This window comes from Anguilla anguilla, chromosome 2, assembly GCF_013347855.1.
Source record: "Anguilla anguilla isolate fAngAng1 chromosome 2, fAngAng1.pri, whole genome shotgun sequence".
NCBI classification, from domain to species: domain Eukaryota; kingdom Metazoa; phylum Chordata; class Actinopteri; order Anguilliformes; family Anguillidae; genus Anguilla; species Anguilla anguilla.
In genome coordinates this window covers 66,708,674-66,723,964 of record NC_049202.1, presented here as the reverse complement: position 1 = coordinate 66,723,964, position 15,291 = coordinate 66,708,674, and the positions used below count along the sequence as shown (strand labels likewise).

General features: G+C 45.1%; 1 protein-coding gene across 2 annotated transcripts; it reads left to right on the top strand.

The window, feature by feature from the left end:
* Positions 1-5,724: 5,724 nt before the first annotated feature.
* lyl1 (LYL1 basic helix-loop-helix family member) lies at positions 5,725-13,736 on the top strand. 2 transcript variants are annotated; one of them, XM_035404999.1, is made up of 4 exons: positions 5,725-6,384; positions 9,104-10,384; positions 11,376-11,470; positions 11,932-13,736. In XM_035404999.1, the coding sequence occupies exons 2-4, from the start codon at positions 9,846-9,848 to the stop codon at positions 12,483-12,485; spliced, it is 1,188 nt and encodes a 395-aa protein (XP_035260890.1). In that variant the 5' UTR covers positions 5,725-6,384; positions 9,104-9,845; the 3' UTR covers positions 12,486-13,736. The 2 variants fall into 2 exon arrangements, with proteins under 2 accessions (XP_035260890.1, XP_035260889.1); XM_035404998.1 differs by having other exon boundaries at positions 5,726-6,384; positions 11,929-13,736.
* Positions 13,737-15,291: the final 1,555 nt, after the last annotated feature.

The window sequence follows — 15,291 nt, the reverse complement described above, 5'->3', positions numbered from 1 at the left end:
CAGACAAAGAGTGTGTGTTTAAATGGGAATATGAACAACCTGTGCCAGTGGTGTGATGGAGCTCTTTAACTTAAGTCCCCTCTGATGTTCAAGCATTAGTTTGACGGACTTATATTGTGTCCATAATCAACATATACTTGCACAGTGTGTGCATCAAACAGCTTGTCCCAGGTGGTTTCTTGAGTCGCTTTCACAACCTAAGATTGTAATGAGGTTGTTATTTATGGATCTGACTATTTGAAGGATAAGGCGCTTATTACTCAGTGATTGTTAGCAACATCTCTGATGACGCAAATATGACTATGTGACCATGAGGGTGAGTATACTCTATCTGAATAATCTAATCTGTATGTGCCCATGACAACCAACCTGTGATAACCCCCATTATACATTTGTCATACCCATCATTTATATGTGCGCGACGGCTCATGCATGAACACACAAATCCTCACACAAGCACAGACACACATAAAGACACACAGGCATACACGCACACACACACACACACAGAAAAAAATCTAGTTTTAAAAACAACTGTCATATTTTCCATTTCCCCTCGTCTGTGTGTTCCTGTACGCTTCCTATGAGTTCTCTCCTCTCCGTGCCTAATCGCCACGGCAACCGGCGCAAATCTCCGGAGGGGGGGATCAGCGTTTCGTTAAACGCCCGAGACAAAATGAGCGCGCAGGCCAGCTCGGTCCCTTTTACTGTGGTCGGGTACTCAGAAACAAGAGGACAATGAGAATCTGTCGCCCTGTGATTAAGTACAATCCCAGCCAATTTCTTCATAAGCAGGGGAGGCGAGGGGGGCGGGGAGATGGGGGGAAGGGGGTTGTGGGCAGGGTGGACCATTTGGAATTTTTGTTGCTATTATTATTTTATTTTTAAAAAAAAACATTGCTTTGGTTGTTTAAATTGAAATGTCAACAATTTGACATGCTTCTTTTTTTCTTGTTGATTGTGGGCTTTCTTCTGGGGGCCAGCCTCTTAGGGATAGAGCTGGAATCAAGGGTGAATCGGGCTAATCAAGACCATGGCATCCTGCAATGTACAAGGGATGGACCACATGCAAGAAACACTGAAGCGATTTATCTGCAGTTTAAAAAAAACAACAACAAAAAAAACAATCATGACATAATGAAAGCTTGAATCCTAAGCTTGGATGCTGTTTCAAAGGGAGCAACAAGCCACAAAAACTCGTTCATACACACACACACACACATACAAAGATCCAGTCAAGACGAGAACTCTTCTTTTCCCGACTGGAAAGTCTTCAGCGCGCGCCACATGTTTCTTTTTAAAGACGTACGCAAATGCACCCGCGCTCAGCGGTTGACACGGCGACATAGACGTGTCTATTGCAGCAAATGGTGTGCATCTGAGTGGAACCGCAGGTGCTTAGCACATGCTAACTCACAGCGCCCACCCTGCGCCTCTCTTTTCTCCCTGCTCTCCGTGTTTCTTGATGATGAGTGCATATAATGTATCGTTTCTGTGGCAACCATTTGTCACACATATTCCGCTCTATGTCTTGAGCATATGTTCAGCAACCCAGACTAATTCTATTTAATGCTGTATGAAATGTCTTATTCGTTATCCGTTTACATTTTATTTTATGCGTAGCTGCCGTTGGCAATGAGACAAAAACAAATGTCATTACATATGGACATGTGGCAAACTAAAAAAACACACAACTCAAAGCAGTTCGTGTAATACTGCGCTCATTTTATATGGCAATGAGGCACCTGTTGTTGAAGAGATCTGACCAGTTATGCAAGTCTCCAGAAATTAAAAAATAAAATAGGCTTTTGCAGGTAAGCTGCACATTGACGCAAACTGTCCAAGTAAAGACCGCCAGTTCTTTTGTACTTGGCTCCGGTACTGCATGTATGGGGCATGTCCGTTTAATTACTCTCTTCACTATATTCTTTTTTTTTTCTTTTCTATCGCGTTTCCTTAAATGTCTCAGGGTGGTGGTAAAGTGAATTGTAGGAGCTACGGTTGATTGATTATGTGGTAAAGATATAAATGAGCTGAAATGAAGAGTTGGACATGCATGAGAAGTGCTTTGGGGGAAGTAAGAAGCCATGGTGTCTGAGTCTTTTTATATAAGCACAGGTGTGCTAGGTCACTCAGTTTGTGCAATCTATTGAAAAAAGAAATTTGAACTATTTCAGCAAAAAGTAGATTCATGTTAACAAGGGTCCTACCCTGATTGTTTGCCGGATTTCTGAGTTTATATGTATTAACATAGTGAGTAAAGATCTGAATATTATGAAAATCTGTGCTTAAATCAACAACAAAAAACAATTTCACACATTTATAGATACATCTTCTATTGTATAATTGACCATAAAATGAATATAGCATACACTGTTGCTTTTCTCATATCCTCCTTGTTAGGATTAAACAATTATATTATATTATATTATATTATATTATATTATATTATATTATATTATGGCTAAAGTAATTCTGCATCCATGTTTGCTCCCCCTGTCTTGCAGACGTTGTGTATTTGCTTAGCGAGGCAGGCTCACTGCCTAACAGACAGATAGAGAGAGAGGGAGAGAATGGACAGGAAGGAAGCAGGACCTTAAGGAAGCTGTTTGGTGGGAGAGTTAGTCAAATTGCCTCCTCAGTGGAAGGCTGAGGGCCTGGCGCTGTTACCGTGGATACATTGACAGGGTGGAGGCGGGGCAGGACCAACAGACAGGCGTCCATTGGGGAATCCCAAAGAAATTCCAGGCCCACCGTTTCACCCTCTGCACGGGAACCAATCAGGGGATACATCACCAAAACAGGTCTGTCAATCAGCCCACCTGATCAGGAGCTATCACCACCCGCTCTATAATAAGATGTAAGACATTTGTCTTTTGGAGTTTTGCTGAAAAGTGATCAGTTTGTTGCTCCAGAGACATGTGACATAGTTTCCAAGTGGAATTGCATTTCCAAAAATGCAAACAGTTTGTTTCTGGCTGAAACAATCAGCTCACTGAAAGCAGACACATTCATTTGTTGAATAACAAGATCGTCAAATATTTTGGTAGCAGGGAGAGCACATACGTCTTTGTGCACTGCTGCTTCAGGGTATAGGTACTATGTATAATATGACAGCTAAAAGTCTAGCAACTGCTATTTTATTTTTCAATGAACCTGTACTTTTGGGGAATTGTACATGGGTACTGGAGATACGAAGCATATTTTTCTTTGGTGAATTTATTCTAGGGCTGTAAGCTCACTGCCTCAATGCCTATCAAAAAAAGAGCAAACCGTTACCTTTTGTTTTGGCCGACACACCTTCTCAGGAGAGGGCCCTTCAATTTGCTTGGCTTTCATGTCTGCCCTAGTTTCTGAAATGGATGTGACTACTGTGGATGGATGGATGGATGGAAGTCTTTCAGAGGCCCCAAGGAGGATTTGATGTGGCCCCCCTTCCCCATCCTAACATTAAAAATAGTACATATATGAATAATTATAGGGCCCCTGGTGGTGGTGGGGCCCAAAGCAGCTGTTTATGTCCTTCTTAATTACCAAAAAACTTTATTTAAAATCACGTAAAGGGGGACAATATATATAATATATCACACAATACACATATAAAAGCCAAAACAAATAACTTACAATTGCATTATCCTCCAAGGAACTTTTCTCTTCTTTTTGATATTGCAAGTCCTTTTTAGTTCTGTTATTATTTGTTGTAGTGCAGTCTCTGCTGGAATAAATATCTGATGTCAGGGCCGGCCCGTCTATTGGGCCACTCCGGTAGACCGCCCGGGGGGGCAGGTGGCGAGGGGCGGCACACTAGCGCCGACATAGCGGCCTAGTTTAGTGACGTGGGCTAGCGTGTGAGTGATTAACGTAACGTCTCATAGCGTTTTCACAGTAACGTCTGCTCTTTGGCTCTTGTGCTTGTAACTTGCTTGTAGCATAGGAATGAAGTAACCCAGGTTGTGTAATAAAGGCTATGGATGACTATAGATAAATGACTATGGATGGTTGTATTTCTGCAAATGCGTAGTCTGCAGAACTGTCAATACTGCTTTCACTTTCAACGGCATCAAGGAAGTTAATTTGACAGCGTATGTGTATGATTGAGTGATTAACTTAGAAGATCCGTCATGGAGCTAGCTAGCATATTCAGTATGCTTTAGGCCTATATATAGCCAACGTTAGCTAGGTCACTATCGGTATTATTTAGAAAGTCATGTATTTTGGGTTCTATGGAAACAAGGGGGGGGGGGGGTCGTCAAAATGTAATCTTGCCCAAGGCGCAAAAAAACGTAGAAGCGGGCCTGTCTGGTGTAAAGTTATTTTTCTCCGTGTGTTCCACAATTTCATTTTTACTATACACATTATTGTACCTTCAAAATATAAAAAATATAATTTTTTCCCTGTTTTGTACTACGGCATGGGTACAACAGGGGAAAAAAGGGTCAAGCAAACTGGGTGATTTTTCCCCACACAGGATTTTGAATGATACTGAGCATCACGTTTAATTTTGGTGGAGCTGCTTCAGTACCATCCCGTGCCTACAGAAGGGAATGATACGTAGCTAGACAGCCACCCAGCTAACATTTAGCCATCAAGGTCAAACAAGTACAACCAAATTAGTGAGCATACTTCTATTTAGCTTGTCAAATGTTAGTATACCAAAAATAACAGACAATCACTTTTTGTTGCATTACTGGCAGAGAGAGAGAGAGAGAGAGAATGAGAGAGCAGTGTGTGTGTGTGCGCGCATGTGCATGTATGTATATGGATGCGATGTGTATGTGTGCGTTCCTGTGTGCGTGCATGCGTGTCTGTGTGCGCGGGTGTGTGCATATGTATATATGGATGTATTGTGTGTGTGTGAGCGTACGTGAGTGTGTATATATGTGTGTGTGTATATGTGCGTGCACATGTGTGTGTGTCTGTGTGTGTGTGTGTGCATGCACATGCGCATGTGCGCTGCACTCATATACACACACATGCGCGCGTGCACACCCACCCACACACAAACACACACACACAGACACACACACATGCGCATGTGCATGCACACACGTACGCACACACACATGCGCATGTGCATGCACATGTGTGTGTGTGTGTCTGTGTGTGTGTGTGCATGCACATGCGTGTGCATGCATGCATGCATGTGCATGCACATGTGTGTGTGTGTCTGTGTGTGTGTGTGCATGCACATGCGCATGTGTGTGTGTGTATGTGTGTGCATGCACATGCGCATGTGTGTGTGTGTTTGTGTGTGGGTGGGTGTGCACGCGCGCATGTGTGTGTATATGAGTGCAGCGCTATTCCATTGTGATATAAGCCCTGTTTCCTTCTGGGAGTGATCCAGACCCTTTATAGTCTGGGACTGACCAGAAAGGTGGAAAGATGGGAGGGGGGGGGTTAGATAGAGTGTGTGTTGGGGGGGGCGCATATTTCCTTATCTAACATGCACAGGCGGCTTTTGAGGCCCTTATCAGTACCCACCACATTGTAAAAGTACATCCTCTTGTCCAGCAGGGAGCGGAAATCTCTCTTTGCAACATGGTTCTCTCTTTCTGCGCATTCTCCAACACCCAGGTCTTTCCAACTGGCTGCCAACTGGAGCACTGTGTCTGCCTAGCAGCGAGAGAAGGAGGGAGAGTGAGAGAGAGAGAGAGAGAGAGAGAGAGAGAGAGAGAGAGAGAGAGAGAGAGAGAGAGACGGAGAGAGACGAGAGAGACGGAGAGAGACGAGAGAGAGACGAGAGAGAGACGAGAGAGAGAACAAGAGAGAGAGAGAGAGAGAGAGAGAGAACAGAGCGGTAGCTTGGCATCATTCTCATTACAGAACAAGCTTCAGTCATTGCTAAAAGGGATCTCCCTCATTAAATTCAAGGGACTTTTTCTCATTGTGCTTTTTCATTTTTTAAAAACCATGGTAACCAGTTTTTAATTTTTTTTTATTTTTTACTTGCATTTAAACAAATATTTGAATGAAACACTACTTGCTGGAGCACCTACCAAGTTTGGAGTGTGAGAATTCCTGGCTGGTATGTTGGACATGTGTTGTATTGTAGCACAACTTCCACAGTCATAGGCTTGGGCACAAGTTTAACTGCGTACTGTACACATAGCAGGAAGCTTGGTTCTCTAAACCGACTCTCTCTCTCACACACACACACACGTACACACACACCCACACACACACACACACACACACACACGCACACACACACGAACACGCACACAGACACATGCACACAGACACACGCACGCACACACAAACACAGACTCAACTGTGGGAATGACAAGGAGGGTGTTTCAGCACAGAGACCCAAGGCCACACTGGAAAAGCCATGTGCGTTGCTGCTGAAGTGGAGACACTTGTGAACGCGCTTCGTGAGAATGAGTGAGTATTTTGTTCAGGTTTTTATGGAAAAGGCACAGATTTTAATCACTCCAAACAAACACAAAGTGCTATTGTTATGGCTAATTGATTACAGTAACTTGAACTTTTCTGGACCGGTTGTTTCATTATTGATGTGTATATCAGGGTCTGGGTTTTTCTTTTTTTTTTTTGTAATTGCCACCCTCTAGATTATCCCTGGTGCATTTGTAATTCAAGGAGTTCATTAATTCAGTACGGTGAAACTAGCATTGTAAAAATGCTTTGATCAAACTGCACATGGTTATGTTGGATCAATCAAATTCAAACTTGAGTGACGGATTTTTTTAAAGATTTGGTACAATTAAGCACCGTTCAAAAAGGGCTGGTAATTCTGTCGACATAATTTCCGTTTATATATATATATATATATATATATATATATGTATATCAGGTTTTTCTTGTCATAGGAAATAACATGCAGTATGTTTAATATCCCAATAATAACGCCTAAATCAGCCCGTATATTCAAAAACAATGCATTATACCTTAATCGAGCAGACATGCCTTTCTGCTTATATACACAATAAACCCAAAATAATTGCAATTTTACGATATTGCAGCATCCGACTATATTTCACGGATGCCTACCTGAGCGCATGTAATCTTTTTCTTTTTTTATTATTTTTACTAATTACCTATGTCATTTAGGCAACACTGTTATGTAATTTGTCGAGAACTGAAAATCTATAGCTATATAATAAAACGATTAAATGCGCAATAAACAAAATTTTTATTTTTTATTTTCCATAAAAGCCGCGGCCTATTCTCATTTTTGTATTGACAAACAATTATACGCCGGTTAATTTTATAATTTGCGATTTCCATCATTGTTTTGCAAGGTCTGTGTATTGTAATGATTTTTTTTTATTTTTATGACGGTCATTGCTTTTTATATTTGATGCTGTTGGAAATAGCCCGTGGATGTTTTAAACCAATTTTCGGTTTATATTTCAATTGTTTTTTATTTCAAACTAACTTGTGCCCTGTGAGATATTTTTAAAGATCTAAACCTCTTTGCCCCAAATTAAACTATAGTATACAGTCAATAATTTTAGACATCGGAATTTGTATCTTCATTGTGCCGTAAACACTGATTACGAATTCTAATATGTATTCAACGTTAAGTTAAACAGAACGCAGTCTTAATTTGGCATTTATTTAAGAGAGTAAAGCCTCATCATAATATCCGTGTGCCATTTAGAAATTTAATGAGGCCTGAAACTATTTCTACCATTTACGTTCAGTTTATATATATTGCTGCTATTATCAGAAATGCACATCGCTGTATCACTGCTATTGTTGTTGTTATAATAATAATAATAATTATTATTATTATTCTTAGTATTAGTAGTGGTAGTAGTAGTACTAGTCGTAGTAGCAGTATTATGCTGTAGACATTCATAAATATATATTATCTTACTTCTTCCACCAACAAATCACATAATTTTTGTTTTCATATGAAAAATTATTAACATTTTGTAAATGTTAAAATTGTAATAATTACAATCCCTGTGCATGTCCAGATGATTGCCTTCCTTATTACTTAATCAGAAAAATCTAAAACAATCCCTGAGGCACACAGACACATGTCAACAGGCAACCACAAAATCTTTATTTTATGTATCGTTCATAGCATTGTATTGTTTTAATTATTTACGCATCAAGATTTGTAGTTTGACATTTAAAGTCAGCAACGAAGCAAAAAGCTGTTCTATTTTACGGCCTGCATAGGCAGAGAACAGGCTTTCCATTTTGTGGAAACAGCCTAGCATTGTCTCTTGCATCGTACTGTCCTGATATTAGCTAATTGGCATGCCATTTACTGTCACTGTTGATTCAATTCAAATCCGAAATGTTTCTAAATTAGGCAGATCTGTTAGAGTTCACGGTCGCTGTTGGATTCTATGACGACAGAGTGGTTGATTTGCAGCCGAACGTGAGAAACCCATGGTGTTTGCAGTTCCATGTCAATAATCGGCAGCAATGTGCACAGGGAGAAAAAGCGAACACACAATGCTATACTATGTTTACATTATGTCCCATAATACTTTTCGTGCTGTCAGTCCTGTGCATGTTATTGTGTGGCTTTCTGTTCAGATTCTCTCATCAACAAACGGACTTAACATTATGTTAGCCAACTGAACACAACCCGCCACCCCTCCAAAATAAAAAAAATTTTAAAAAGGAGAAACAAATAGGGGAAATTCACACTGAAATAGAGATTTACATTTTTTCTATACAAAAGATGGTTCGGGGGAAAGGGGAAGAGATAGATTACAACACATTGAAATGAATCGTAAGAGTCAAACAGGCCTGGACAGGAGATCGGTCTTGGAAAGCCTTATATGAGTATAGTTACAAAGCAGGAGTTTAAGTACAGTATACATCATGTGTGTCTTTAGTGGTGGTTATCTTCGTTTAAATGTCAATATGTCATTGTCCATTGTAATTAGCCATATACTAAACAAGACACCGGTGTCCAGCGCAGTTTAAGACCTGGAAAACTTCTGAAGCTTTTTGAGTTACGCATGCTCAAACACGCAGCAGTGCGTGTTTCCTGGGAATGAAAACTTACAACCTTTCAGTTATGAGCCCAGCTTTGAATCATTTTGGCACAGTGCGACCCCAGTTTTGCACTTTAACCTCCACACGACCTTACCCGACGGGGCCTTTATTTCAGCAGGTACTGCCCGAAATCCAGGCCCTCTGCCACCGGCAGCCTCGCGGAAACGCAGATGGTAGAGAACATTTGGTGACCACGGCGACAGAGGAAAGACTCAGGAGCCTCACACTGCCACAGGAACACGGACACACGCGCGTCAGGACAGACGGACAGACGGACAGAATCCCTGGCCCGGGGCTGATAAGGAGGGACAGAGGGCTGGAGGGGCGCGCTCCAATCTGCCGAGCCTCTTCGAAAGAACCGAGACCCCCGCGAAGACCACAGAGGAGCGGATGCAGGAAGTGAATTTTGGCTGATAGGACCCGCGTGGGACAAAGAGCGCAGCGTCCGCCTTCCGAAACTCCCAGGACTGTCCGAGGAGGGCCGACCATTTTAAGACGACTCGCGCTCACGAGAATGCACAGACACAGGCACACCGAAATTTTTCTTTCTGATGTCCCCGGCTTGCAGGCATTTGTGGAGGCCGGACTTGGTGTGTACTAACAAGGACCAAACCAGGGCTCAAAGGATGAACGACAATGAAGAGCAGCCATTCTCAACCCACACTCTGATTTAGCCTCTGGAGATGCACGAAGCAGAGCACTCCTGATACACACAGCTTCAGGAACGATAAAAACGAGTGAGGAGACCCAGACAAGGACGAGGTCTCTTGGCTAGCGCGTGAGCGGGACAGAGAACGGGAGAGAGAGAGAGAGAGAGAGAGAAACGGAGAGAGCGTTTGGGGGGTTCACAGAAGAAGATGATGGAAAAGCTGGAGCCCCCCATTTCCCCGGGCCCTTCGACCCCGGCGGTCAGTGACAGACAGAGCCCTGTGGAGACCGTGTCCCCCAGGGCCAGCAGCCCCCCGCCAAATGGGGCGGGGGCACAGGGAGGCACGGCCCAAAGCAGCCCCTCTGCGGAGCCCACCCCAACCCTCACCCCCACCCCCACTCCCACCCCCACCCATGCAGCTGAGCCCATCGCCTCTGAGACAGCCAACCAGGGAGCAGGGACCGGCTCCCCTTCCTCTACTTCGCCCCTCCTCCTCCCAGGCTCTGACCCTGCCCCCACAACCCCTCCCCTCACCCCGTCCTCCTCCGCCCCTCTCCCGCCCAACATCCCTGTCATCAGTCTGGGGCACAGCAAGCCCCCCATCCCCCTCCCCCTCCCCAACCCCCAGTTCACCGCCCTGCACCCCATCCCAAACCTGGCCCAGCTGACCTCACTCTCCAGCCCCATGTCCTCGCCTGCCTCTCTGCTCCCCCCTGCATACCTGTCCGGACACCCCTTCCTCAACAGGTAAGGGCTCCTCCCCCAGCTCAGGTCATTTCGGTCTTCTCTCTTTCTCTGTTCTTCACAGAAAATAATTCATAATTTTGACCACGGGCAATTCAAGTCGCACCAATGGGTTGCGGGGACCTATCACCCTCACTGATTGACACAACTCTCAAATATCTCTGTGTAGTTTCCTAGCAACAGTGTTTGTCATTGTTCAGTTTTGTCCATTTCCTTTTTCCAGTGAAAAAGATGAAATGGAATACACAGAATAGGCAGACGAGGAAAACATTATTCCATATTGTTTTCTTTATGAATGAATATGGGATAAACAATAAACACTGGAGGCCCCTGGCTCTTGGTCTGTCTTGGAATGGCTTTGACTCTGCTCTGCTGCAGTCAAAGCAGCCATTCTTGTTAGAGCAATTTCCCTTTCCCCCCTGAACAGATCTGAAACACATGACACATTGCACAACTGCATGTCTCTCCCCTCTCTTCTACTTTCCTCCAGACGTTTGTCTCTCCTTTTTCCGACGCGTCTTGCTTCGGGAGGCCGTGCAGAAGCTCCGGTTCCATCCCAAGCAACCTCGCTGTGTTCACAGCAGGCACAAACAATCAATGATCTATTTTAATGCCAGTCCCTCAGCTGGGGCTGCGTGTAATGAACACAGATCTCTCCCCAGCATGCCTGCTCAATCACCGCTGCACAAGTAATCACACGTGAGGACGTGAAGGCTGCATTATACATGATTGCTTTTATGGATCGCCTTCACATCTTTCGCTGTTTTTTAAAAATTTTTAAATCTGATCTGTGCTTTTCTGATCTGGATCCACATAACAACCCTGCTGCAGAGATATTAAAGGGAATGCCAAGGAAAAAAAATTCATATACATATAAAATATGTATGTATATACATACACAGATAGATCATTCAATTTTTTTTTTAGTCATATTATTTTATTAGTTATGTTAGGTAGGCACTGCGTATTCACTCTCCTTCCTTCTGTTTCTTAGTGCTTACCTTGGCCAATCAGGAAACTACGGTATTTATACCAGCAGCCGCTTAAAGAGGAGGCCCTCCCTGCACTTTGAGATGGATCTGGCTGAGGGTGAGCAGTTTACTGGCTCTCATGGTGACTTTTAAATCAGAAGGGATACCTACAGCCATGTGCTGAATAGTGAATGGGTGTGTTTGTGTAACTCTGCACTGTTTTTGTTTCTGTGTGTCTGCGTGTGTGGGTGTGTGTGTGTGCGTGTGTGTGTGCGTGCGTGCGTGCTTGCACATGTGTGTATGTGTGTGTGCATGTGTACGTGTGTGTGTGTGTGTGTGTGTGTGTGTGTGCACGTGTACGTGCGTGCGTGTGTGTATGTGTGTGTGCGTGCGTGTGTGTATGTGTGTGCGTGCGTGCGTGCGTGTGTGCGTGCGTGCGTGCGTGTGTGTGTGTGTGTGCGTGTGTGGGTGTTTGTGTGTGTGTGTGTGTGTGTGTGTGCGTGCGTGCGTGCGTGTGTGCGTGTGTGTGCATGCGTGTCTGCATGCGCGTGTGTGTGTGTGTGTGTGTGTGTGCAGCAGGTCCTCCTCAGAAGTTGGCGCGGCGTGTCTTCACCAACAGCAGGGAGCGCTGGCGGCAGCAGAACGTGAACGGGGCCTTCTCCGAGCTGCGCAAGCTCATCCCCACGCACCCGCCCGACAAGAAGCTCAGCAAGAACGAGATCCTGCGGCTCGCCATGAAGTACATCAACTTCCTGGTGCAGCTGCTGAGCGACCAGGACGGCGGCCTGGCCCGGGACACGGGGGCGGAGCAGCGGGAGGAGGGCGAGGACGCTGGAGAGAGGGCGAAAGGGGTCAATTCGCCAGACCTGCACCCCCACCTGCGGCGCACCACGCCTCCTCTGGGACCCCCGTTGCCCGGCCGACCGGCCTTGATCACCGCCTTCCATGACAGGAACTCTTCTGATTCCGTGATTGCCCTGGCAACCTCCCCAAACTCCAGCTGCTATGGAGACACCGACAGTGAGGAGAGCCTAGGTCCCAGGAACTCCGTCACGGTCACCCGTGGCAACAGCGGCTTGGATAAGGTCAAGGAACAGCTGCGGACAATGGCTACTGCGAGTGACCAGCGGTGACGTCGCATTTGCAGCGACTGTGAAAAAAAAAAAAACACAAGTAGAAGAATCATTTGGGGATTTAACATCTAAACTGACAGTATTCAAATACAATATCTTTCATTTATTTTGATCATTTTGACTGTGATACGGTATGTTGTCAAATAATTTTGTGTGCATGTGAGCGTGTGCATTTGCACATGCGTGTGCATCCACATTGGCGATGCAATTATTTTTCCTAAAGGCTGCGAATACACATAGATAATAAATAGTTTACAATAGCCTGTCTTCGCTATATTACCATAGAAACGTCACTGGAAGAACAAGAGAAATGCACAGCTCAGGCCCACTCTACTCTGTGTGCCTCAGGTGTGTCTTTATGTGGTGCAGAGCTCCACTCAATCTGGCCCTGAGGTGCATGGGCATAGAATGGCAAATACAACAACAACCAAAAAACAAAACAAAACAAAACAAAACAAAACAATAAGCTGCCAAAGAGTGTTTTGTGTGTGAGGATAAAGACAAATGAAGGTCAGGCAAGAGCCATATACTTGCTTCTGCTGTGTATTCCCATCAAACATGTGTTGGGAGACATTGAATATTAAACCCCTATACAACAGGAAAATACTAATAAACTGCTCATGCTCTTTTTTCAGGAAAAAAAAATTACATTTTTTGTCCACAATGTCCATGAGTGCTCTTCTAGGCACTGTTTGGTTCACACAGAACTGACCACACCTGAACTGTTTGGTTTTTTTTGTTTTTTTATACAAAAACAAGTGACAGCTCACCGCTCAATCTATTTTAAGCTGGTCAATAATGAAAAAGAACAGCTTTTTTGTGTGTTTTCACGAAGAAAAATAGAACAAAAAAAGAAGAATAGAACTACAAAACCCTTCCACGGATGTTGTGACACGACGTTGCACTAGGCAAAAAGAACAAGCCCCACTTTAACCTTCCGTGTTGAACATCCTCTTATTACACAAACAAATCCTTTTACTCAAGAGCTCATATGTTCTCAAGCACTTCAGATCTCCTCAGAGAGAGTCCACGTTGAATGATATGATTTATTGAAGTAAGTTCCTTTCTCTGCTTGGGGGGGAATATTCTAGCATTCTAGCATAACAAGGTATTAACCATGACTATTCCAAATGTTCATGATGCCACAGATAATTCATTATTTATTTTATGTGATTTGATGATAAACTCATTGTGAGAATGAGGTTTGTCAAATTCATCAAGATTTATTTCAAAGTGTGCGTTACAAACAGACTCTGACAGACTTCGTTTTTTTTATTCAAGAAATACATAAAATCACAAAAATGTGTTTATCAGTCATGATATTTACTGAACTGATTGGGATTAGAGCAAGATTAGTTTTACTTAATTTACATTACCAGTACATATTTTGACAACGCAGTAAGTATGCAGTGTGTACAGTATATGATTAAGTATAACTGGCAAGTATTTGAAAGCATAAACATGTATTTAACATTTGATGAGCTTCATGAGCAACGTATGATCATTTCACAGCATTTGGCTCACAAGTTTTAAAGATTACAATTTTTCTGACTACCGATTGCACAACCATTGCGTGCTATAAGCCCTGCTCCATAACCACAACACCACACTGACACCTAAGTGTGTATGTGTGTGTGTAGGAGCACGCGTATGTATGTGTGTGTGTGCGTGTGTGTGTGTCTGTGTATGTGTATGTGGGTGTGCGTGCGTGTGTGTATGTGTGTGTGTGTGTGTGTGTGTGTGTGTGCATGTGTGTATGTGTGTGTGTATGTGTGTGCGTGTGTGCATGCGCGTGCGTGTGTATGCGTGCGTGTGCGCGCGTGTGTGTGCGCATTTATGTGAAATCAACAAAGCACTAAATAAACGGAATAAATAAACACTAGAAAAAAAACTAGCAAAACATACTTATGAAAAGACAGCGCAGCAGATGAAGTGGAAAACTGCATCCTGTGAGTGAGGGTAGCAGTTACAGCTCTCTGAGCGCTGTGAGAACTGGAAGCGTGGAAATATTTGTGCCGCTTCTCGCGTACATTTGGGATGGTGTCAGTTTCCCACCGCAGCTGTGCTGAGGGGTCAGGCCCGGGGGGGGGGTGGTGGCCCGGGGGGGGGGGGGGTATGGCGGGGGGGTTGTGGGTCGAGGGGGCAGCGGGGCCTGCGGCCTGCCCTCCCTGTCAGGTGGCTGGGAAATGGTTACAGTTAGTGCTGTCTCATCCTCGGCCAGCCGGCTTCCTGAGGACCCGCGGCCAGGCCCGTGAGCACAGGAAGCTTGCGTAACCCGCGGCGACGCCGCGCAGCCTGCGCGGCCCCGCTCCCAGGACTCGCCGTGACATCCTGTGTCATAACACAGCGCGCCGCGCGCAGGGGGGGGCGGCCCAAACGCCCGCGTGGGCCGGAGGAGGGGTGAGCCGGGGGCGCGGAGAGGGGCGACCCCAAACGCACCCCCAGCCTCCTGCCGGGCTCTGATACAGGGGGCCTCAGGCCCAGAGTGCATCTGGGGGCCTCAGATAAACTCTCTGGAAAAGTCAGAGTCGTCATTCCCCGCCACGCCCGCGCCGCAGGCCCTCTCCGCACCTGCGTGTGCCCCCGCACCGCGCCCCGTTTATGCCGCAGTCGCCCCGGGTCACGACCTCAGCTGCCACCGCGAAGAGGAAACACTACAGTGGAAAAACAGCAGGCAGGGCTGAGCTGTGAGTGCACAGCAGCACAGGGGCAGAGCGGCACAGGGGCACTGCAGCACAGGGGCACCGTGGCACAGCAGCACAGGGGGACAGCAGCACAGGGGCACAGGGCATCGTGGCACAGCAGC